Source organism: Polistes canadensis, unplaced genomic scaffold, assembly GCF_001313835.1.
Source record: "Polistes canadensis isolate GaletaPanama2010 unplaced genomic scaffold, ASM131383v1 scaffold_33, whole genome shotgun sequence".
NCBI classification, from domain to species: Eukaryota; Metazoa; Arthropoda; class Insecta; order Hymenoptera; family Vespidae; genus Polistes; species Polistes canadensis.
The window spans coordinates 411030-436344 of NW_014569580.1; the positions used below are offsets into that span (position 1 = coordinate 411030).

The 25315-nt window shown below is 30.6% G+C and overlaps 5 protein-coding genes across 19 annotated transcripts; 2 read left to right on the plus strand and 3 right to left on the minus strand.

Annotated features, from left to right (window-relative positions):
• Positions 1-77: 77 nt before the first annotated feature.
• On the plus strand, positions 78-5956 carry LOC106784264 (endothelin-converting enzyme 1-like). 7 transcript variants are annotated; one of them, XM_014743603.1, is made up of 16 exons: positions 86-350; positions 943-1056; positions 1155-1518; positions 1686-1781; positions 1859-2007; positions 2107-2375; positions 2461-2718; positions 2796-2998; positions 3113-3292; positions 3414-3625; positions 3732-3954; positions 4025-4201; positions 4296-4458; positions 4647-4856; positions 4942-5048; positions 5138-5956. In XM_014743603.1, exons 2-16 carry the CDS (start codon positions 950-952, stop codon positions 5411-5413), a joined length of 2994 nt encoding a protein of 997 aa, XP_014599089.1. In that variant the 5' UTR covers positions 86-350; positions 943-949; the 3' UTR covers positions 5414-5956. The 7 variants fall into 7 exon arrangements, 4 of the variants coding, with proteins under 4 accessions (XP_014599092.1, XP_014599091.1, XP_014599089.1 ...); XR_001381401.1 differs by lacking the exon at positions 5138-5956 and having other exon boundaries at positions 78-350; positions 4687-4856; positions 4926-5048; XR_001381399.1 differs by lacking the exon at positions 5138-5956 and having other exon boundaries at positions 78-350; positions 4687-4856.
• On the minus strand, positions 5806-17646 carry LOC106784269 (segment polarity protein dishevelled homolog DVL-3). Of its 5 annotated transcripts, XR_001381402.1 has the most exons (13): positions 17201-17646; positions 15816-15905; positions 14572-15704; positions 14079-14148; positions 13419-13671; positions 13138-13320; positions 12806-13016; positions 12434-12562; positions 12070-12284; positions 11384-11875; positions 10979-11227; positions 7527-7595; positions 5806-7098 (listed from the first exon to the last, which is right to left on the minus strand). XR_001381402.1 is itself a non-coding variant. In XM_014743616.1 (12 exons), exons 3-12 carry the CDS (start codon positions 14730-14732, stop codon positions 7058-7060), a joined length of 2004 nt encoding a protein of 667 aa, XP_014599102.1. In that variant the 5' UTR covers positions 14733-15704; positions 15816-15905; positions 17201-17646; the 3' UTR covers positions 5806-7057. The 5 variants fall into 5 exon arrangements, 4 of the variants coding, with proteins under 4 accessions (XP_014599102.1, XP_014599104.1, XP_014599103.1 ...); XM_014743616.1 differs by lacking the exon at positions 7527-7595; XM_014743618.1 differs by having other exon boundaries at positions 5806-7595.
• Positions 15787-17339, minus strand: LOC106784255 (sodium/potassium-transporting ATPase subunit beta-1-like). The gene is made up of 6 exons (XM_014743591.1): positions 17201-17339; positions 16695-16814; positions 16444-16616; positions 16229-16324; positions 15981-16146; positions 15787-15905 (listed from the first exon to the last, which is right to left on the minus strand). The coding sequence occupies exons 1-6, from the start codon at positions 17337-17339 to the stop codon at positions 15787-15789; spliced, it is 813 nt and encodes a 270-aa protein (XP_014599077.1).
• A 182-nt stretch (positions 17647-17828) lies between the features above and the next one.
• Positions 17829-21475, plus strand: LOC106784270 (V-type proton ATPase catalytic subunit A). The gene is made up of 12 exons (XM_014743619.1): positions 17829-17916; positions 18599-18713; positions 18791-18903; positions 18977-19342; positions 19489-19545; positions 19632-19726; positions 19805-20076; positions 20173-20356; positions 20432-20549; positions 20650-20930; positions 21016-21205; positions 21327-21475. The coding sequence occupies exons 2-12, from the start codon at positions 18632-18634 to the stop codon at positions 21417-21419; spliced, it is 1851 nt and encodes a 616-aa protein (XP_014599105.1). The 5' UTR covers positions 17829-17916; positions 18599-18631; the 3' UTR covers positions 21420-21475.
• Positions 21476-22302: 827 nt separating this feature from the next.
• LOC106784274 (upstream stimulatory factor 2-like) lies at positions 22303-25200 on the minus strand. Of its 5 annotated transcripts, none has more exons than XM_014743628.1 (5): positions 24968-25179; positions 24692-24762; positions 24158-24435; positions 23925-24092; positions 22303-23809 (listed from the first exon to the last, which is right to left on the minus strand). In XM_014743628.1, exons 1-5 carry the CDS (start codon positions 25078-25080, stop codon positions 23591-23593), a joined length of 849 nt encoding a protein of 282 aa, XP_014599114.1. In that variant the 5' UTR covers positions 25081-25179; the 3' UTR covers positions 22303-23590. The 5 variants fall into 5 exon arrangements, with proteins under 5 accessions (XP_014599114.1, XP_014599113.1, XP_014599116.1 ...); XM_014743627.1 differs by having other exon boundaries at positions 24158-24438; positions 24968-25175; XM_014743630.1 differs by having other exon boundaries at positions 24834-25172.
• Positions 25201-25315: the final 115 nt, after the last annotated feature.

Genomic DNA, 25315 nt, shown 5'->3' on the forward strand with positions numbered 1-25315 from the left:
TCGACGTAAGGGCCATGTTAAAAGACTCGTTAGAGTGTGCGTGCGTATATACAATAGTAATCACGGTCTTCCGAACGTCGTTGTTCATCGTTACTCATGGACTATAGACGCATCAAGTGTCAGAACAAATTTACTTTTACTAACAGATCTCTTGATGCTTGTCCTTGATATCGTTTACTCTATCGAAGGTATCTCATTTAGAATTTGGTGTTTTTTTTGGTCTGCAAGATCATTCAAAGTCGTCTTCTTTGTACTTGTTCAAGCGATATTCGCTCTTATTCTTATCAATGTGTTAAGTGACAGCAATGAAGTTGATGCATTTTTTTACTTCGACATTATCTTGCGTAGTGGTGAGTATTTAAATTAATAAAATATATTTTAGATTGGAAAGAAATTTTAGCGATTTTTCAAATAATTATTAAAAGAATATTACGATTATATATATATATAGGTATATAGCGAAATAATGTTACATATAATATTTATTATTCTACTATTAATATTATTATTAAAATGATACAACATAAGTATCAAATCAAATTTGAAAATATAATTAATGTTGATTCTGCGTGATTGTGTAGTAAAATTGTGCATGGGTGGATTGAAAATACGTTAAAAAGTATAATTTCATCCGATTATTAAAATTGCGTCTTATCAGATGAGTGGGAGCAAAAGTTGTAAGGTCAAATGGTCGGTCGACCATTTCGCTAATTATCACAAATAATTATTTAATGAAATATTTATTAATTGTAAAAAGATTAACGCACGCACGAACATTATCATTTTCAATGAACCATTACTACAACTCTTATACTTATTTGTTTATCCATGATTTGCAATATTATCTAAATAAAAAATAGTTTACATATTTTTTACAAGATATTTTTGCAAACCTCGTCAAGCTTATAATAAATCATTAAAATTTATGAATTTTTCTTTTAGAAGTAAAATGAGGGCAAACAATACGAGCCGATACAACGACGAAGATTTCTTCAGCGATGGCGGCCCTTGCCCAACTTGTCGACTTGCTATTAACGAGGAAACCGGTAGACTAAAGTGCGCAGTTTATGAAGTTAACTCTCGATTTTTTTGTTCTTTATTAATTTTTCTTCTTTTTTTTCTTCCCTCTCCCAATCATTCCCTCAATACATCAGATGGTGCACAGAAGGCGATGATACTTGGCGATTTCGCGTTAGATTAATGTTATTAATTCCTGCGGTGTTATTACCGATCATTATAATTTTCATAGCTTTATCGCGATCACAAATTACCGATAAATTAGCTCATCGCCGTACATTTAGTCCGATTCGCAATTCTCAAGAACAGCCGAAAAATCATTTCGTTGAAAATCATAATGCCTTGGAGCTATCATCCGCGAGCAAAGAAGTACAGCAATCTCTTGATGGGAATGAAGATGAAGATGAAATTCGTATCTCTGAAATTCAAACAAGTTACGTACCGCCAAACGTTCATTTTTTAATACAATCCTCGAAACGACGCAAGAGGCATACAGATGCGGTAATGCATATATTGATATATATATTATATTTTGTAATTATTACTATTATTGTGAAATATATTTTATAAAGAAATTCGATTCATTAGATCAAATCGCATTTGGTATATATATTTATTCATGTATTTATTTATATTATTTATATTAATTTATCTTTTTTTTTTTGTAGGAAACAACGTTGAAAAAGAGTAATGATTACAGTGCTATCAAATCGATCGATGAAATACGCGAGAGAATCCTACCTAATGAGAACAAACAAATAGTTGTAAGTAAGAAATAATTATATTAGGAAAAGTTAGCATAATCATATTGTAGCGAAGTTTGAGATTGATTTTAATGCAGATAGCTAGTGGTGGGGTCACTCAGAAAAAGTACATCGCAGGTACGTCGAACGACGAAATGGATTATTTTCTACTTGATTATAATCCAGAATTAGAATTTGACGAGCCCTATGCATACAGCGATATACAGGATTATGAAGATTACTCGAAGTTGGTACATCCTTTTCTCATTTTCATCCTACGTTTACGTAGCAGTCTTTCTAATCGCATTCTGCGTTCTGCGTTCTACGTTATTCGTTCCACATGAAGAGAGGAAAAGACAGCCGTGGAAGAAAGAGAACAATTAGATTTCAAATCATCGAATCAAAATTATCGGAACATTAAGGATGAGAGGGATGAACGATCGCAAGACCGAATGATCGATCATACCGAGCAGATTAGCACTTATTCCATTTCCATTGGCAACGCTTACAGAAGATGGCCTGATAATTACGATCGTCGCGATAAAGACGATTCAACCGATTTCCATGCTTTTTGGAAAGACGAAGGCAACGCGAAAAGTATCAGAGAGGCCCAAGGTATGCAACATATTGCATTTTTTTGCATATTGCGTTTTATATCATTTTATAATTAATATTAACAACTGACGCTTATCTATTTTAGCAAGAATAATGTTAGAATACATGGATAAAACTGCCAATCCGTGTCACGATTTTTATCAGTACGCTTGTGGAAACTGGGAAAAGCGTAATCCTATTCCAAAGGACAAGGCGGCCTACGATACCTTCGAGATGTTGAGAGAATCATTGGATATTGTTTTGAAAGAATTGCTCGAAGATGAAGTTCCACCTAACGTTCAATTAAATACCGACGACGCAACGATCAAAGCAAAGTTTCATTTTCAGAGTTGTATGAATTACGGTCAGTTCAAATAGACCTACACAAAGTATTCATTTCCCGTGTTTAAACGATTAAATGCATTTATCAAATGTGCCTAGAGATCTTGGAGCAGCGTATGGAACAGCCGGTGCTGCAACTTTTAGAGGAACTTGGTGGCTGGCCTATCTTGAAACCTGATTGGGATGCCGATAAATTCGACTGGTTGCTTTTGGTCGCACAGCTGCGTCTGTACAATAATAATATTCTTATTTCTGAATGGGTTGGTCCAGATATTAAGAACAGTGACCAATATGTTATACAGGTAAGAATCGGATGATGTAAGAGCCCTTAAACTTTGCTGATTATTTAAATACGAGTATAAATAGATAATTATGTAATTACTTGACATTAACGTTTTCTTCGATTTTTCTCGTAGTTTGATCAAACGTCTCTTGGTCTTCCTACAAGAGATTATTTTCTTCAACCGTCGAATATGATTTATCTAAATGCCTATAAAAATTATTTCATTAAAATTGTAACCCTTCTTGGTGCTTCTTTGCAAAATGCTACCGTTCATGCAAATCAATTGATAGAATTCGAAACAAAGCTCGCAAAGGTATAATAATATTATTAAAAATAATTCACGTTGTCTAAATGATATATGCATATGCCTATCAAATGTTCCTACATTTACATTAATATATATAATTCATTATTATGAATATATTTTTTCATAGATTACATCTTCGCCGGATGAAAGGCGAAACGTTTCTGAGCTTTATCAAAAAATGACCATTGCTGATTTGATATCGATAGTGCCTCAAATCGATTGGCACAAATATCTTTCGATCGTTTTAGCACGGTCCGTGAATATTTCTGAATCGGTTGTTGTATTTGCTCTACAATACATTCAAGATTTGGTCTATTTACTCTCAGAAACCGAACCCAGGTAAAATATTGAAATGAAAAACTGCTATTCGTTCTTACTAGCGGATACACATTAACGAAATATGAGATTCTAACTTAACTTATTGTCTATCTTTTTATTTTCTTAGAACTATAGGGAATTATATTTTATGGAGATTCGTACGACACAGAGTAAACAATTTAGACGATCGATTTCAGGAAGCTAAACAAAATTTTTATTATATTCTCTTTGGAATAGAACAAGCTCCTCCTAGATGGAAGAATTGTGTATCACAGGTCAATGCCAATATGGGTATAGCCGTTGGTTCAATGTTCGTTCGAAAGTATTTTGATGAAAAGAGTAAGAATGACGTAAGTTATTCGACCATGTGAAGAAAGCTTATTTATACAAAATAAAATATAAAAATATTACTTTTTGTAGACATTATCCATGACACGAGAGATACAAGAATCGTTTAGGGAATTGTTGAACCAAACTTCGTGGATCGATAAAGAGACGAAACAATTGGCTCGCGAAAAAGTTAATGCTATGCTTTTAAGAATTGGTTATCCCGATTTTATCTTGCAACCATATTTATTAAATGAACGGTATAAAGATGTACGTTGTTTACATTTGTTTTCGATTACATTATCCCGTAGAAGATGCTACTAATAACGTGTCCTAATCTACTTTGGTTTGATATACTTTTCAGGTCGTAATCCATCCAGAAAAATACTTTGAAAATACATTAAATATTTTACAACACTTGACAAGAGTGGAACAAGATCGTCTTGGGAATTCAGTTAATAAGACTTTATGGAATACCGCACCCGCAGTCGTCAATGCCTATTACAGTCGCTTCAAAAATCAGATAAGTCAGTTCCCTTTTCGATATTATCTTAGTTTTTATTAGATTTTAATTATAAAAGTATGGAGAACCTCGTCGTTACGCGTTATACGACGTAATCCCGTATATGGTCGCTTATACGGTCACGAATCCAATAGAAGAATGCCAATGCAATCTAGCGTATTTCTCATTTATTTACTTGCTCCCCCATCTCAGTGTTTCCAGCGGGCATACTACAGCCGCCCTTTTATCACAGATACTTTCCAAGAAGCTTGAATTACGGAGGAATCGGTGTAGTAATAGGTCACGAAATTACTCATGGTTTTGATGACAAAGGGAGATTATTCGATAAGAATGGTAATCTACACAGATGGTGGAAGAATGAAGATACCAATGGCTTTCACGAAAGAGCAAAATGTCTTATTGGTAAAATATTCATTAGTATCCCATTAATATTTAATCCATCTAGAAAATACTTCATTATCGATAAAAAAGTTCAGCTATATTTCAGACCAATATAGTCGCTATACGGTAAGCGAAGTTGGCGCACAAATAAACGGCATGAATACGCAAGGAGAGAACATCGCCGATAATGGTGGTATCAAACAAGCATTTAAGGTAAATAATATTCTTTCTCTTTGAAACATGATCGATAATATAAGAAATATTAATACATATTAATAATGAACTTTAAAATGATGATATAGGCTTATGAAAGATGGTTGTATATAAATGGCGACAAGGATGAGACTCTGCCTGGTATCAGCGCGACCGGAAAGCAATTGTTCTTTTTGAATTTTGCTCAAGTTTGGTGTGGTTCAATGAGACCAGAAGCTGCGAAAAATAAATTAAGAACTGCTGTCCATGCTCCTGGGAAATTTCGTGTGATTGGTACGTTGTCAAATTCGAAGGCTTTCGCGGAAGTTTTCCATTGTCCTCTTGGTGCACCTATGAATCCTATCAACAAATGTTCAGTTTGGTAACGTAGCAGTAGACAATTATCCAAAGTATATTTTCAAAATAGATCATAGATTGCTTTTATCAATATATCAATATATTTTGCAATAAGTTATCCTTTATTCAATGGGGAATATATTTATTAATTCGATGTAGCACGCGTTTGTCTTAGAAACTAAATGAATCTTAAATTAAAAGAAAAGTGAAAGACAAATAGAAAAAAAAAATAGGCAAAAGTTTTCTTTTACATTTCATTAGAAAAGCAACAAAATCTCTTATTTTATGTCTTCAAGAATGCGCTCATTCATTTATATTTTCTCTTCTTTAATATTATACTTTTTTCTCTACTAATGTTTAGAATTTTGTACGAATAATGAAAAAACATTCCATGTCACTAATGAAATATATTCTATACACGTTGTTAATGTTAATTACTTTATTACGTAATACTCACAGCGGTTGAAAAACGCACGAGTTGTTTCCACGCAAGTTATACACATAAAGAATTTTAGGTAAAAACAATAAAAAATTTATATACATTCCTTTATAAATAAATATAATATGTATATCTATATGTGTTTATATATGCGTATACATATAAGTGAGTTTTCCACGAGTTTTCAGTATGCGCACTTAAAAAATCACTTTTACGACTCATTAAAAATCGGAATGAAGTGTGTCTGCTGTTTGCTGTGTGTATGCTTATGTACGTAAGGGCTGGCTACATTGATTAGTCCGAAATATTTTCTTTAATTTCATTGCAACTAATTCTTTTTGTTGCACTTTTGAAATCAGTTCGAAATTGTTGTAATATCACAATTAATTTTAATGCTACAAGATGTTTTCCATCTTGGAAAAAATATCGTTTATAGGTGTATAAATCGTCCGTTCACATTCTATAAATTTGATACTTCTGTTTTATTACAATTTTTTTTCTACGATGGGCGTTAATTATATTGTCGTATATGCAAACAGTTTATACATAGTTGTATTCGTGAATTTATCAAATGTTTTTTTTTTATCATTTTACTTCCAAAATCTCCCCTTGTTTATAAATTGAAAAAGAAAATAACTAAGATTTAACGAGACATAGCATTTGAAATAATTTGAAAAAAAATTACTCTAATAATGGAAAGCTACAAAAGTATAATTATTAATAATGATTAATGAAAGTTATGAGATTTTTCAAATGCGTTATTAAACAGAGGAGCCGATACTGGATGTACTTACAAAAATTAATAAGCTCTATCGATCTGCACGTATTTGCAGTAATTTGTAATATATATATTTATTCTCTAAATATATATACGCATATGCGCGTATATGTATATAGAAAATACTGCATAAATAATACAACCCCTAGTATTGCAAATGCTTTGTATGAATTAACACAAACCGTAACAACATTTCAAAAAAGGACACATTTGTCACATAGAGATTCCAATTACCTTAACTCTATTATGTATAGACATTATAAACCGTTATTACATGAGCTTGGACATTTTACCTTCTACAGCATTTTATCAAAATTGGCCTATTAAATATATAAACATATGTTTCGCGTGTGCTACTTCCGTCCACTTAATAAAACGACGTAGAATTATATCATAACTTCCTGTTTACGTCTATTAATGTCATTGCGTATACGTATTACGATATAACAAATATCTTCACTTATGCAGAAACTGGTACTCCAAAATGTCTTCTTCATCTGTAAAGAATAAAAATATTTCATGTTCCAAAGTATGTAATGTCCCATATCTACTGCACTAAAAGGGCGCTATACACTTAAATACACACACATTCTGTTGCAATTATGTTTGTGCAATGATAATTCATAAATATAATCTATCAAAGTGTATATAATAATAATAATAATAATAATACAAATGCAAACATATCAAATGCTAAACATCAACGGTGCAAGAAATTTTGTTTGTTTGCTCGTTCGTTCGTTTGTTTTTTTTTCTCGTCGAAAGAATACTACCCTCTCTGTAAATTTTAAAATAATCGTTTGATTTCAAGATAACGGTCTGTACCGAGATTATTTTAACACAAATATCCAAACCTTTTAATTGTAATCATTCTATATTCTTTAATGGAATGTCAAAGTAAATATGAAAATAAAACTACACTCACAAATATTATCTCTGGTATTGTTGTCCAAATTACTTGTCCGCGTGCGACATTCTTCGTGCATACGTCACCCTGCATAAACCATCAGCGCAGCACAAGGCACAAAAAGGACTCTATTATGTCTTTGACATAATAATCATCCATATGCATACAACAGCAATCAAAAAATAAATTGAGTCGCTATCAATTTTCAAAAGAAAAAGCAGTCGCGACCTTTTAGAGCAGCAGAAGTGAAAAACAGAAGTTAAACCAATGATATGTCTGCGAACCACAAAATGTATAAATAAAATACAGTGCGTTTAAAATATAACAAGATATTTCAATAATATTTCTCATATAATGATTTAATTAATTTATAAATGAGTGAATGAGAGAGAGAGAGAAACTCTTGAGGTGCTCAGACATATACCAAACCTGTCGGCAACATCAAATATTTTTATATTTTACAATGATTAATAATAATAATAATAATAATAATATGATAATATTGACGAAGAACTTTTGTAATTAGTTTTTACGTTACATATATATAGATAAAGATGCATAATTTGTTAATTTAAAACATTTCATTTCACTATGCAATTTTCCATATAAGTTACAATGTGTTGATAATTAATTAATGTTTTACCGTTATTAACTACCATATTAATAATTCATTTATGAAATCTTCTACAAACTTTTATATACGTTTGACGTCATTGATTATTATTCGTTAAGCAATTTTTTGTCTCTATATCTACCATATATACAATACATATATAAACGGGTTTTCAAAGTATGCCGAGAAACATGCTGTAATATCTAGAATCAAAGATTATTTAAATTCAAATAATATTTGAGAAAACTATGTCAAATATTCTCATTTAGAAATTATTTTTTGACTAAATCGAAATTCGAGTATAATAATAAAGTTCTTTTTGAAAAATTGCATAGAGTTGATTTTACAAAATTGTTCTTCATATTATTGAAACAACAAATACATAAAATTTGCAATAACATATATATATATATATATATATCCGATATATATATACATTGAACGAATTCATAAATTTGAAGAGAAAATGTATTCTAAATACTATGCAGTGCATGAAAAAGAATCAGCAATACTGTAATATAATTTTCAAGTGAACACAATTTTATATACAATATTTGAATTCTAGGAGTATGCACAAAATCATATTTTCAATCATGTTGTTTCTTTGTTTAAATGCACAAGGTGTATAATAAATAAATTTTACATAACAATGAAAAAAGAAAATGTAATCAAAAATATCTCTTACAAGATGGAATTAATAAGTGCATACACCTGAAAAATATGTGTACAAGTTTTCTAGTTTCCTTGCACTTTTAACATGAATAAGATGGCACATTTAATATGAGAATAATGATTTAACCTTATATACACGTTATCGAACCTTTCATGGTGTAATACCAAATAATACATAATACGTGAACAGCTTTTTCCATTCAAATAATTTTAGGTGTTTGCAATAAAATAAAAGCGTGTCACGCGTAATAATAATAATAATAATAATAATAATAATCATAATCATAATCATAATAATAATAATAATCATAATAATAATAATAATAATAATAATAATAATAATCAAACGATGCATCAACTATTGCATAATGTGCCTTTATAAATTCGGCATATGCCTGACTTCACACATTTTTCATCATATAAAGATTCTCTAAGGCAACAGTTGGTGAATCGTTCAGTACATGGAATAGTGTATTGTTGATTTTAAAGGAATAGTTGGCCCATTGTCGTAGACAGTCCTAAAATGCAATGAATGGAGAAATATTAATATTATTACAGACCATTTATTACACACAGGTACACATGCACTATATGCTATGAACAACTTATTTTGACATACATTTTTGTCAATAGTGTTATTTTTGTGATCATGCTTGTGCTCTATATTTTGTGCTATCATGCTTTTGAAAGTAAAATTACTTTAAAGATTAAAGCGTATATCACTGACTATTTACTACAGAAGAAATGTATGTCCAGTGATAAATAAGTAACTAAAAAATATTTCAATTTTGATTAATGTTAATGTACTAATAGAAAAATAGTAGGCCATTTATATATATATATTCAATGGATTTTGACAGTTATAGATAAATGAAGAAATAAATATGGACATAAACATGAGGGTAAATTATTGAAAAAATTTTTAGCAAGAGATTGGCTTTAAACTACATAATATCTTTATAAATTAGTAATGTCCAAGAAAATGGCACTCATTTGATGTACGAATCGAAACGTTACGTTTACATTATAATTATACCGAGTTTTAGTCTACTACACAAAAATGAACTACTAGTAAATCACCCTGGTTAACAACTATATATTATACTTGTTATATCTTCATCCAATCTACACAAAGTTTGACAGTAAATAGGACGTCTGTCAAAAATCTACTTAATTCTAAATCTGTTTGCCACTTATCCTTTTTCTTACCATATTACTATTACTATTACTATTACTACCATTGCTGTTATTATCGTTACTATTGTCGTTTTTTTGTTAATATAGTTACTATCAATGTCAGTATTGTTATTGTCTTTAAAAAATAAATTTAATCTATTCATATAATTAAAACTAATATCAACATTAATTGATATAAATTTCTAAATATTTCAACTTAAAAATAAAAAAAGTATTAATAATTTAAATATCCTTTCGCGAGACGGCGCGAAAATTATTTTATATTATACTTTCAGCTTAATCTTGAAGCTTCGTTGTACTATTAAATTATTTATAGAAAATATTTTAGACAATAGAACCAATGAAAGACTGAGATATCGTTGACATGACTTCAAATTTGTTTAGATTATTTTAAAATCGTCAAAGATACATATAATATATCGTACTATTCCAAGAAGTTATTACGTAAAAGGATATTATTAGTATTTACATTTATGTAATACATGCAAACATTGAAATAAAAATATGTTAAATAAGTTTAAAATGAAAAATTTATTGCAGAATAGTGTGCAAACGAAATGCAAATGTGAATTATTACACGTGAATAATTTCCAAAATATTGCAGGCTATATTTTTCAAATGAATGAATGCTATACTATCATGCAAGGAATGATATTGATCATAACTATACTAATAGATAGATGTAGTAATTAAAGTGTATAATGTATTAATACAAATCGTAAAAAACATCTTAAATCAATATTCAAAGTACAAGCCACACAATGTCAAATTGATATATATACATATATAAATATATATGTATATATATGCATAATCTTGTACTTATTATTAATTCATGACATAAGATGATATCGCATAACATTCTATCATATCCTATATTCTCAGTCAGATTTATAAATTATCTATTTACACGATTCTAGCATCTACATAACATCGACAAAAAATTCACAAGGATTGCCCATCGCAATACGAAATGACTGTCTACTACCAGATAAGTCTTGTTGATTTTGTTGAGTTCCTGAACCAGTTCCTGTCTGTACCGATTGCTCGGACCCACTGGACCGACTATGGCTTCCATTAGACCTTTTACCATTCGAACCATTCCCATTACCAGAATTCTTACTTGGCATACTTGGCACAGATGGGATATGTAATTCCGATTCAGATGCTGAAGAACAAGACTTCAAGTCGTGGATAGGTTCCTTACAAATATGTTCACTACCTGCACTGCTACCACCTGATAAATCGATGAATGGCCGTATAATCGGCAGGGTAATATTTTCACCATTATATAAATGTATAATACATAACATATAGCTAATATTCTATAGATCGTATGTAAAATAAAACTTTGTTATATAAATAATAAATTTCAATTGATAATAGATCTTACCTGAACCACTATGAACACTTTCTTCTCTATGATATCCATATACAGTTGGTTCGTTAGTAAAATTAAATGGCATTGGACTGTAACCAGTCGCAGAATGAGGTGCATATGTCCCTGAGTAAGGCATGTCCCAAGCATTAGGAGGTGGTAAAGGTCCAACCGTGTCACAGTCCAATTTCATGCTGCTCATAGCAGAACACAAATCACCAAATATGTAATAACATTGTTCAGAAAACGTGATCTTATTCACAGTATGTCTGATGAATCCAGCTTTTAGCATCAATGATGCGTATTTTCTGGCTTCACGACGATCAATAATTCCTTCTACGTGTGTGCTAAGCCAATCAACAACCTCTGCCCCAATAAATGCGTTCGGAATTGTTATTTTAAGCCACATGCGATCACGAATTTCTAGACCCGAATCTGGACGTGCCATAGCACGTACTATTGTTGGCATATCTGTATTAATGGTAAGGTGAAGTTCCTCTAGTGGTCCTATTAAAAACAAATTATAATAATAAATATTGTAAACACTTGTCTTGACTACCTAATATTAACCCTTTGCGATCGGATGCCATTACGATAGATTACTATAGAGAGAAACGTGCAGATAGCAAAGGGCTAATACTTTTCAATTCACTTTTAATTGCATATTTTAAATATACAACGTTATTTATATGAAAACTTACGTTCTGTATCTGGTAGAGTACTAGCAAGACTACTCGATGTGGATGTTAATGTTGTTGCACTTGGTGGACGAGGTGGGAAACCTTCGCCTCGTATAGCTGCTGTATGTGCCACCCATGCACCCGGATCTATAGGACGCACCGGCTCTGTTCTTGGTATGGTAAAATAACCTTTCGGATTTGGATCCCAACATTTAGCAACAACTAACTTGATTGGTCTGTGAAGCAAAATGAAAAATAAATTTGTATATAATAATTATAAAACTATATCAATGATATATTTTATTATCTTTAAAAAAAAAGCATCCTGTTTTTTGATAAAATATAATGTACATATCTTATTGAAAATAAATAAGCTTTCTCTTACCCTGGTTTTTGGACGACTTCACGTAGAACTCTTACCGCCTCATCATTAGACATGTTCTCAAAATTAATGTCATTAACTTGAAGAATCATGTCACCGGGTTCTATTCGGCCATCTAAGGCTACAGCTCCCCTATACAAATTAATAAATTTAGCTTTATGGAAGAATACTCAATGAAGTGCGTGTGCTTGTTAATATTTAAAATATTAGGGCTCTGTTCTCATATAAATAATACAGAGAATTATAACATCATTTACACATATCAATTAATCCATAATAATGCATAGCAATGATACCTATGTATTTAATAAGAAAACACAATTTTTAAAAGAGAATAATCTGATTAAAAAATGCTCAATTGGTTAAGTATCATACCCTTTCATTATAGATCCAACATAAATTCCTCCATCTCCACCCTTATTACTTTGACCAACAATACTTATTCCAAGGAAATTTACAGTATCCATATTTAATGAGACCGTTATGATATTCAAAGACATTGTGCTATCTGTGATACTGCTAAATGAAGAAGTTCGAGACATAGGAGGTAATCTGTGTCTTCTTCTTCTTTGAGGTCTACGTCGATCTAATATAAAAAAGATTAATATGAAAATATATGTAGATGGACAAATTTATAAAAGTAATTGAAACAAAACTAAAACGAAATAAAAGATTCCATTAAAATGTAAAAGATATTACATATTAACCTAAAGTTGCTCTGTCAACTGCACTACTCATATTAGTATGACGACCTGTTGTCGATGTAATACGACTACTCGCATCATCATCCGATTCTAAAAATGTTGTCGTTTCTAGATCTGAGCTCAATATAGAGGCAGTTTCATAGCCATGACCGGAACGATGCTTAGAATGACCATTTATTCGCAATCCTATAGAAAATACCCAAATAATAAACAATCAATTTAAATGTGTATTTTTTATCGAATATATTCTTCTCAATCTACATTTATAAAAATATGACACAAACCATTGTATTTGTTATATTTTTCATATTTGTCTGTATGATGTCTTGAACTTTTATGTAAATGATGACCTTGTCGGCTACTTATAATACTTTCAGTTTCTGTTAAGGTATCATCGTGCGAAAGTGGTGGTGGACCACGATTTGTATGCCCTGGTGTTACATGATCAATGCGATCGTGCTTCACTTCACTATGCGCTACAGAATCAGTGCAATGTGAAACACCATCCGATACATTACTGCCTTCAGCAGAAACCAACTATTAAAAAAATGCATTAATGTTTTAAAATTGAATAATATATACATTTATTTATATATATATGCTATGTATATTCTGTCAAAAGAGATTAATACATATATCTTTATAATATATAATATATGTTGATCGTATTTTAACAAGTTGAAATATATATATTTAGGAAATATTTAATAAATAAAATAGATGAAAACGATTGATGTTAGTATTCAATGATGCTCCACAAAAAGTCAATAAATAATTCACTCTAATGTTTATAACATATGTGACGTATCTACCAAGGTATATTTAGTTTATGTAGGCGCGCGCGCGTGCGCGCATGTATAGGAGTGTTACCGCGTGTGTCTTTTATAGTGTCTTTAGAGATTACAGACGTTTTTAAAATAATCATTCAAATAGAGATCTCTTACCCATGAGACTACTCGTCCATTGAAGCATGGAAGATGTGCATCGTCGTCCACAATCTCCTCTTTTACAACCCTATAGTACAAAAATAAGATAGACAAAATGAAAAAATTGTTCACATATAAACACACACACAAGGGAATATATAAATAATGATATTTTAATCGAAATAAAGTGTGTTATTGGAGCATATTATTAAAATAAGAAAAAAGATATATGTAAATAATTAAAAAAGATTATCCATTTAAGAAGAGACAAGTAATTAAACAAAGACTAAATAAAAGTATCGCACATATTGCATATATGTATGTGCGTGCATAAAATTTGATCTTGAAATAACACATAAAGCGCGTATCTTTCTAATGGCTTGACATTTATCTAAAAATTATACAAGTATATCGAATAGAACGTTTTTGAGTTGAGGAATCGACAAAATGTATTTAAATATACGCTTGAATTAGATTCTATTAAAGATGTTTATATCAATTGAACACCAACCCGAAGTCATCGTCCATTGATTTGAAGAAATACTTGTAATTCGGTCGGTTGAGGACATTTTTAAAATCTGCCAAAGTCACCCTCTCCGGCGAAATAGTCAGTTTGACCAAATAAGGTGTCTCTTCGTCGTCAATATGGTAAATTATTTTGGTTTCCTCCATGATTGTGAAATAAATAATTCTACGTTGATTTGATAGAGAAGTTGTATCAGTCAGGCCCCCACTAACACGAGCAATTGTCTTAAACCAATATGGCGCGTTGCAGTTAGAGCCAAAGCCCTCACGCGCATCGAGTTTAGTAGTAGCATATAGTCATTAAATAGACACACCAAGCACCCTTTGTTAAAGCATTCCAATATGCAAATAAGTCACTAAAATCTATTCCTTATTATTCCACTAATTATTTCTTTTTGACTATTCATAGCTTCCGTATCCTTCAAATAAACGTCAACACTCCTGCCGACGTAATCACTACAGCGAACCTTCCATCGCGCCCCCACTTCGCTTCTATCACCTAAGAAAATCCGCTGATGGTGCTGCAATCGTGCCTAAAGAAACAAGATAAGAACGGAAACTAACGTTTAATGCTTCTTTTTTATTATCAATTATCGACGTTCCAACGTTGACTTACGTTATATTCATTAAAATCTAAGATAGAAGCTTTATTCTCTTCCATACGCGACGTATCGAAGTAGTGAAATTTTGTTACTAATCGATAAAACATATTCTAATTGCGTAGGGAATTTGGTGTTGCAATCGGTGCTGCGCCCGCTAATACACCTTCATGCTATTTCATTACGGTACATATCCGTGATTGATTGTGCGCGTTGAATGTTTCATATTCGAGATAAGAACTTGTTTTTTCGATCCTTCCTATGCAACAAATATTCAAATAAATTTAAAGGTGCTTACAAGTTCATTAAAGAAGATACTTATTCTTTCTGTTTTTATCATCATTTTATTTTTATTTTTAACTACTTTATTTTTTAAATTCCGTATGTATATTACTTACTAGTTTCCAAGTCATATAATGCTAACTTTACTAAATGCTAAATTAACTAAATGTATTATTTAGTTATATTTTAATAACTTGAACATATTTCTTTAATGTCTTCAGTTCCTCCAATTATTTTTCTGCAATAAAAATGGTTATACATATATATTTCTATATGCGTGTATTTTTATACATATATATCAACGTTTAAATCTTGGCAATTTATAGATTTTCTAAATATAATGTCTTACCAATGATTATTTGAAAATCCAAATAGTAGTTAGAGGATTGCACTAGATTAGAAGTCCACACGACACATTGAACTGTCAACAATCTATTTGCTGCAAAATATTTCATAATATATTAGAAATATCTTTTTAATAACAATTGATTAATGATATTAAAAATAAAATTACGTGTCAGATTTGGAAATTGTAGAGCAACTATGGGAGATACGTAATCTTTTTGTCCCTTAAATGGAAAATATTCAATGGGAAAGCCAGGATTAGGAATATATTCAATCTTTCCTATATGCTCCTTGTCTATATTGTCTAATCCATTGCAAGATAACCAAATGTAGACCTGATATTGAAATGATATCAAGATATAGTCGAAATCAAATATTTATATTTGTATCTTATCTAATGGATAATATATATCATACTTGTTTCGATTTCTTAATGATATTCTTCAACAAATTTGGCATAGTATGTGGTAACACAGAAGACTGATTATAATAACGTGGAATCCAATCAAGTCTCTATAATGCGCGACATTAAATACCGATAAATATTTATTTTATGTATATGTCTATCCAATAAATAAAGATTAATAGTATATCGTGCCTATATAATCGCGATATAATATTATTGAATTTACTTTATTGAATTTAATTAGAACACAAGGTTGAATCGGTGTAGTATATCCGTAAGGAGGTTTACCGCAAGTACCCAAACTCTTTATATTGAAAAAACAAGGCTTTAATTTATTATCTACTCTCAATTGACCCTTATTGCATTTTAATTCTTGTTGGGAGGTATTCATTTTGTAATCTGCATAACATGGTTTAACATTAATATTTTTCGTATATATATATATATATGTTTAGCAAATTTCACTCGCATATAAACCTTTTAAAAAGTCTGTTAAAGCTTCAGCATATCGTCTAGATCGAGCATTTTTGTTTTTTTCGCTTATCCAAATGATCGGCGAAGTAAGAGGTAATGGAATGTTTGGTTTGTAATCGATTCCTGAATAAAATGTTAAAAGGTATAGAATAAAGGAACAATAAATGAAAAAAACAAAGAATGAAATTGACGATAAACCTGGATTTTCAATAATCAGAGATGTTGGCAATAAACGAAGATCTTGAAAAAGATTTCTAACTTTGAGCAAGCCACTATATATAAAGAATGGTTTTTTTATATCCTTTATGTGTAGAATACTCAAATGCATATGTAATGCGAAAATTGCACCAAGGACGCCAAAAAAGAAGAAGTAAAAGATGACTACTTCGCCTGTTTTATACATATAGAATCACCTTTTTGTTTTTTTTTGGTTAATTACATAAATAATTGTAATAAAACAAATATTCTATTTAGAAAAAAGAAATAATACAAATAGATTATATTTTTACCCCATTCTTTTGCAGTTCTGTCGAAAACTGTCTTTTTCTCAGCATTCCAAATGAATCGCAATAAATTTCCAATCCGGCCTAAATCCGGTTGTGGTTTTCTACTTTTATAGTAAGTTTCATCGTGTAAAATTATCATCATTTACACATAAAATAAATGTATTTCGTAATTGTCGTATTTATTAATAGTAAATCAATTATTTTTGTTGATTGTGAAAGTAGCAATTGTTTATATAAGGTGAATCCCCTTGTCATTTTTATATCGATTAAATATTCAATTCTGTGCATACGAATGAATCTATTTCTACGTATATTTGAATAATTTAATTGACAAAAGAATATTTTTTTTTCTTTCTATTTCCTCTATACAAAAGGAAGATACTTTTATTTAAAATATTGAAAATTTTTGGACACGTCTAATTAAAAAATACAGGTACATGTGCAGGTATGAGTGGAGAAATCAAGTCGATCGATTTTGGCATAAAATAACCAATAGCAGGATATTTTATACATTATCCAATAGCAATGTAAAGTTTAGTAAAATCGTATCTCGTAGTTCCTAGTAACTTTTCAAATTGTAAAGCGGCCAAAAAAGTAATTGCCTTTGTGCTCAATTGAAAATGAACACATCGGTCAGTCAGCTGACCCGTCTTGTGATAGCAGCCACCTTATACCAGTTGTGTCGGCTGGATTCGCATTACGAGACGCTAAACGTCGTTGTAAGTTATCCATTCTTACTCCATTTTATTTCTAATATTTTATATTCTTTTACCATTTTTAACATTCATTCAAATATTTTCAATAACTATTTAATCGATATTAATGAATCGATAGTATATACGAAATGCATTCTCGCCTAGTATCGATCGATTTACGTTGTCTTACGTTTTTTTTACTTCAACGATTTATTTTTGTATTCTTTTTCTTATTTATCTAATAATTAAATAAATTACAAAAAGACATATTTACGTCTTTCTTAATTCCATTGAATAAATTTTTCTTGTTTTTATCACAATGCGATTGATAAATTATTCATTGCTTATTAAAGTCATTTAGCTGGTATTAAGTGGAGGGCTACGCCTATTTTTCGAATATTGCTCTCACGTGAGTTTTCGAAAGATAATCATTGACAACTCTTTTCTTCACCGCGTATAATATGATTAATATGAAATATTATGTTTGACGATTATATTACGAGCGAATCTTTTTTTATTTATTCCTTTTTTTCTTTTTTTTTCTTTTTTCGTAAATATATAAACTGAAACGTCAATAAATGATAATTAAGATATACTTCAGTTATGTCATTGATGTAACACCTCAATTTCATAATCATATGTCGCACTTCATTTTTCAATAACTTCATATGTTATTGATTTTTTTGAATTAATTATTTTATTGCAGGTAAATACCACTTGATATATAAATAAATTCACAATGACGAGCCACGGGCTGTCAAAAATTGGACAGGATGAGAAGGAGTCAAAGTATGGATATGTTTATGCTGTTTCTGGACCTGGTTAGTCTATATTATATTGTTTCTTTTTTTTCTTTAAATAAAATCAATACAAAATTGCATTTATAATTTATTTCTAGTTGTTACTGCGGAGAAAATGTCAGGTTCTGCCATGTATGAATTAGTTAGAGTTGGATATTATAACTTGGTAGGAGAAATTATTCGTTTAGAAGGAGACATGGCTACTATTCAGGTATAATTTATGTTATATATTTTTCAATAAATTAAGAAATTATTTATATATTCAAATATATATATTTATGTAGGTATACGAAGAAACCAGCGGCGTAACTGTAGGAGATCCTGTACTTAGAACAGGAAAGCCATTATCTGTAGAATTGGGTCCTGGAATACTAGGCAGTATTTTTGATGGTATTCAGCGTCCGTTAAAGGATATTAATGAACTTACTAATTCCATTTATATACCAAAGGGTATTAATGTACCTAGCTTATCGCGTACCACATCGTGGGAATTTAATCATTCGAACATAAAAAATGGCAGTCATATAACCGGCGGTGATCTATTTGGTATAGTTTATGAAAATACGTTAGTGAAGCATAAAATGATTTTACCTCCAAAGAGCAGAGGCACCGTTACTTACATCGCACCGAATGGAAATTATACGGTCGATGTGAGTCAAGATCTTGCCTATTGTAAGGCTAAGAACTCTTTTAAATGAAATGAGCTTTAAATGAAGTATTTCATTTCATTTTGCACTCGCATCGTCGAGTACCCAAACTTAAATACCGTCTCTTAATATCTTTTTTTGCTTAACAGGATGTCGTATTGGAGACAGAATTTGATGGCGTTAGGCAAAAGTATACTATGCTTCAGGTAAAATTAATGGTCATCTAAATAAAGACTTTTTTGTCTAACTGTAACAAAGGATCTCTATGATAAATTTATTTTTAAATTTAAAGGTATGGCCAGTACGTCAACCCCGTCCAGTTACGGAAAAATTACCAGCCAATCATCCGTTACTTACCGGACAACGCGTATTAGATTCTCTTTTCCCGTAAGATAAGATACAAATTGTTTGATAATATTGCAAAAATAAAAATGATTGAAGTTAACAATGTAATTTATATCTTAGATGCGTACAAGGAGGAACAACTGCCATTCCTGGAGCTTTTGGATGCGGAAAAACAGTTATTTCTCAAGCTTTGTCCAAATATTCTAACTCTGACGTTATTATATACGTAGGATGTGGTGAGCGTGGTAACGAAATGTCCGAAGTATTACGTGATTTTCCCGAATTAACGGTGGAAATCGATGGCGTGACCGAATCCATCATGAAACGTACAGCTTTGGTAGCTAACACTTCCAACATGCCTGTCGCTGCTCGAGAAGCTTCTATTTACACTGGTAAAAATATCTTGCAGTTTCTTTTATTAATATATTATTAACATTGAATTTTAGAGCATTAAATAATAATATCAAATGTCGCGCTTATATTTGCAGGTATCACTTTATCTGAATACTTCCGAGATATGGGTTACAATGTTTCAATGATGGCAGACTCTACTTCTCGATGGGCAGAGGCATTGCGTGAAATTTCTGGTCGTTTGGCTGAAATGCCCGCAGATTCTGGTTATCCTGCATATCTTGGCGCTCGATTAGCCAGTTTTTATGAACGTGCAGGACGGTATGTGCAAATTTTATCGCATTCATTCAAATTATTCTAAACTGATGATAATACGTCTATCTATTATTTCTATAGAGTTAAGTGCCTGGGGAATCCAGATAGAGAAGGATCTGTCAGTATCGTCGGTGCTGTGTCTCCACCAGGTGGTGATTTCTCAGATCCTGTTACGAGCGCTACTCTTGGTATAGTACAGGTAAATAATACCTTGCTCATTTCTTTTTTCCAACATTGTACAAAGGAATAATTTATAATTTAATATTACATATATATTACGTATGTTTATGTTTCATTAGGTTTTCTGGGGATTGGACAAGAAACTTGCACAACGCAAACATTTTCCATCTATTAATTGGCTTATATCGTACAGTAAATATTTACGTGCATTAGATGATTTTTATGACAAAAACTTTCCCGATTTTGTGCCACTGAGAACAAAGGTAAAAGAAATTTTACAAGAAGAAGAAGATTTATCTGAAATTGTACAGCTGGTTGGTAAAGCTTCCCTTGCGGAAACAGATAAGATTACATTAGAAGTAGCTAAACTTTTGAAAGACGATTTTCTCCAACAAAACAGGTTAGTCTATCGTACACTGCATCGTTAATGTATTAATTAACTTATGTTATATCATTTTACTCTAATATTTCTTTTTTGTTTTTAGTTACTCCCCGTACGACCGTTTCTGTCCATTTTATAAAACTGTAGGAATGTTAAGAAACATGATTGCATTTTATGATATGGCAAGGCACGCGGTAGAATCTACTGCTCAATCTGATAATAAGATTACATGGAATGTCATTCGCGATGGTATGGGAAATATTCTTTATCAACTAAGTTCAATGAAATTTAAGGTGAGTAAATACAATAAAATGAAATATTTCCTTCTCCACATACATTCAAGTATTTTCCCGGTCAATACAAATCGAATCAAAAGAAATTATTCGCTTGACATGTTATATGTATATATTTCAGGATCCTGTGAAAGATGGAGAAACTAAGATAAGAGCTGATTTCGATCAGTTACATGAAGATATCCAACAGGCATTCAGAAATCTAGAAGATTAATTTGTTACGGGAGTTTCAACTAGTAATGTCACTTGCAACAATGTTGAATTACTTTCATTTTTAGATAGTATGATTTAAGGACGTCCCGGTTTAATTTAAAAGCACGAGGAAAAATTTAACGAAAAATAGTTCCACACTTCAAAAAAGAAACAACAAAAGAAATGAAAATAATTGATCATTTTCATGAAATTGACCATTTCTTTCACAGAGTAGCAATAATGTGTAATACATTAAAATGTATGCTTCTTGTATATTATAATATGCATAATAATGCGCACCCTTATATTGCATATAAATACGCCTAAGACAATAAAGCGGGATGTTCTTAGATACCTCTTTGTGTCACTTGGAAATGTGTTAAACATTCTTATATATTATACTTGCATTACATGTGATAGAATCACACTTGTATAATTAGGAAATGATATAAAATTAGAAAATTTCATTTTGCAATCTATTTTTATTGCTTCCGTCTTCTATGCATTTGTATAATACACATATGTGAAAATATCGTGAAATGCTTCCTGAATATAAAAACAATGATAAAATGCAAGAGCAGGCAATTATCTAACAGTTTAAATGTACAATGAAGATACAAAATGATTTTTCACTGAATTTAGGAAAAGCTGCTTTATCGTTAAAAAGACATGTTACCACTAGCTGTATAAACTATACATTATCTTCTATTTAAAAAGAAGATTTTTGAGCATAGAATCATTACTGTAGAACGCAAAATGAAATATTATACTATATTTGTTGTTTCAATAACTTTGACGTTAATTCTATTATTGTACAATATGTAAAAAGCGAATAAAAATCATAAATAAAAGGAATATCTTTATCAAACAGTAATATTAAATAAAATAAACATCTTAATCGTCACTTTAATCTGATTATTTTAATGATGCGACGACGTCAATAATAATTACATAACAATGTAATACTATATACATTAACGATATATTACAATTATTTTCTGCGTAATTAAAATTTAGACGTGTTATTTACTAAGTATGTGCATATATCACATTGTTGTTTACACGAACGTAAAAGTATAATTAATACGTTTTACATTCCATTCTACTTTATTGTATATCTATACTTTACAGACCTCGCGCGAGTTAATATAAAAGATTTATTAAAAATAAAATATATCCAACACACAATATTCACAAGTATTTAACTGCATATTCGCATGTCAACAAATATTCATAATTGAAACTGCATCTGTACGATAGTCAAAAAGTGAGTGTCTATCATTTCCTTAGTTAAAAATGTTATTTTTAATGAATCTATATCAAATGCCAACATTTGAATAATAACCACAGATAATTTAGCACAAAATTCTTTTACGTAGTATACTAATTAACTGTAATACCGGATCAATTTATTGATTTACACACATGTAGAAATAAGCAATATATTTATAAACATGAAACATAGTAGTAACAGATTAGACTCAGTGGTAGATTTGGTTGCAAATTTTAAAATATACAATATCAAATGAAACACTATTCAAATTCTCTTTTTCAGAATAATTTTTCATTTCAAAATGAATTTTTTCTCTTGTAATATAAATTAAGAAAGAATATTTAATGTTATATTACATGTAAAACTTGAATGTGGAAATTAAATGTTTTAATCTTGTCTTTGGATTAGAAGACATTTTTTTATATATTAAAATATTGCATCGTATTTTCATAGCGTGAGTAACCACACTCATCCGCACAAACATTTACACATGTTCTCAGTTTTCGGTCATTCCTATTACTTTCAAAATCCTAATTAAATGATAGTTGAAAAATAACAATTATTATAGCACAACTTATATAGTTGCAGTGCTTAAATAACAATATTAACAAAGTATACTTAAAACCACAGCATATCAAATGATATTTGCTTATTAACGTGATTTGCATAATAACGTTACATAATATATTATATATAATGTATAACGTTATTCATAATTATTTATTAGGATATACTAATTTTTTATAGTTAATTAGATGTTGATGTAACTTCGAAATCATAGAATTTACTATAAGTTGATTTAAAGTTTAGGAAACAGCAAACAATAAAAAAAGGAAAGAAACAAAAAAAAGAATAACTAAGTAAATATTTCTAATTCATATACGACAGCTAATATTTACATGTGAGACTCTTATTCAAAATTACGAACTTAAATGAACATCAGCACTTGTCCCTGACGATGAAGACAACTGTGTTCGAAGTTGTAGGTTTTCACGCTTCAGTTGCGAAATAAGCTGCTTTAAAGCAGTTATTTCTTGTCTTAATTTCTCATTATCTCGTAAACATTGACCCAATCCTTGATTAGCTGCACGTAATTCGCCTATATACTCACAAGCCTTTGCTAAAATCCCTCCTTTGCTCTAATAAAGCAAATCAGAAAAATGTCATTCATTTATTTGTTGCAATAGTACTAGCAATATACTGGCAAATACGTTTATGGATAAATGTATATCTACCTAATCTGTTTCCTATTACCTGGGTTTCATAGTTTGCCTTTCCTTCTCCACTATTACCACTTCCAGTAGTATTGCTGGTCGCATTACATTCGGGTATTATTTTTCCTAATCTTGCTATCCAATTATTGATTTTATCTCTACGCCGACGTTCAACTTCATTATGTGTTGCTCTTCTTCTATCATCTCTCTGAAATATGATTTCAATTTGTCCTCTGTTTAAAAGAAAATGAAAACTTTATTCGATATAAATACCTTTTTTAAGCCGGTAGTACAATTTCGTGGTGTTTCTATTTGAAGAGTAGTAGTCCTAGGAACTAAAGACCTAGATGTTTGAGCCGTAGTGAAAACATCATTAGCATTGCCAATGACATAAAACTGTCCATTTAAAGGAGATGTTAAAACTTGTACGGTATTGTTTCCTGCTTGTCCTACAGGCAGTTCTATTTCATTATTGCTTGAATTACCATTGACTTGAACCACTCTATATGCTAGCGCTTCTTGATATCGCATTCCATTATCACCGACTGCCTCTGCTAATATATAAGCATATATACATATTTATATATATATGTATTTATATATAGAGAGAAAGAGTGGGAGAGAAAGATTTTATGCATGCTTACAAAGGTTATATTCATATAATATATGATCAATTTTATTTAAAAAGATAGAATTAGAAGTAACGTTTGAAGTAATATTAATGCATATTCCTCTCTCTCTCTCTCTTAAAAATTATTCATTATAATATAATAGGATTGAAAAAATAGGTAAGATTTACCCTTTTACCTTCACAATCAACAATCTCTGCTTCTTCAATAACAATTCCTGTTCCAGGTTCTTCCTTTGATCCAACCGTGCTGAAAACAAAAGGCTTTATCTGAAATACGTTCGTATAAAATATCACTGCAGTTACAACTATGCCTATTACTTCCACGACTCCTGTCGTCCTACGGCTGTAAGTGCGCACCGTGCACTATCTGGTGACCTTGACGAAACCTCAGGCGGAACAGGAGGAATATGTGTTTTCATCATTAACCAGCCGATAGTTAATATAAACGCTACCTGACATCCTGCTGTTGAAGGTGTTGATCCAAAATGTCCATATTATCCACCAAAAATGTTTGAATTTGCCAAAATTCACGTGAGCTGGTCACGGGACGCGGCAACGAGGTCATGTGGTGCACAAGATGGCGATTCTCGACGTAGGCACCATCTATTGCTATTGTAACCCAAAAATGAACAACTTATCTACGCAGTAGTTGATCAATTCCAAATTCACAAAATGGTGAACGCATAATTTTCATTCGTATTCGCAATTACATTACATACATACAAAAAATTAAAATATTATAGAAAATAATAAAATAGTAAAAATAACAATAAAATGAAGTAAAACGAAACATTAAATTA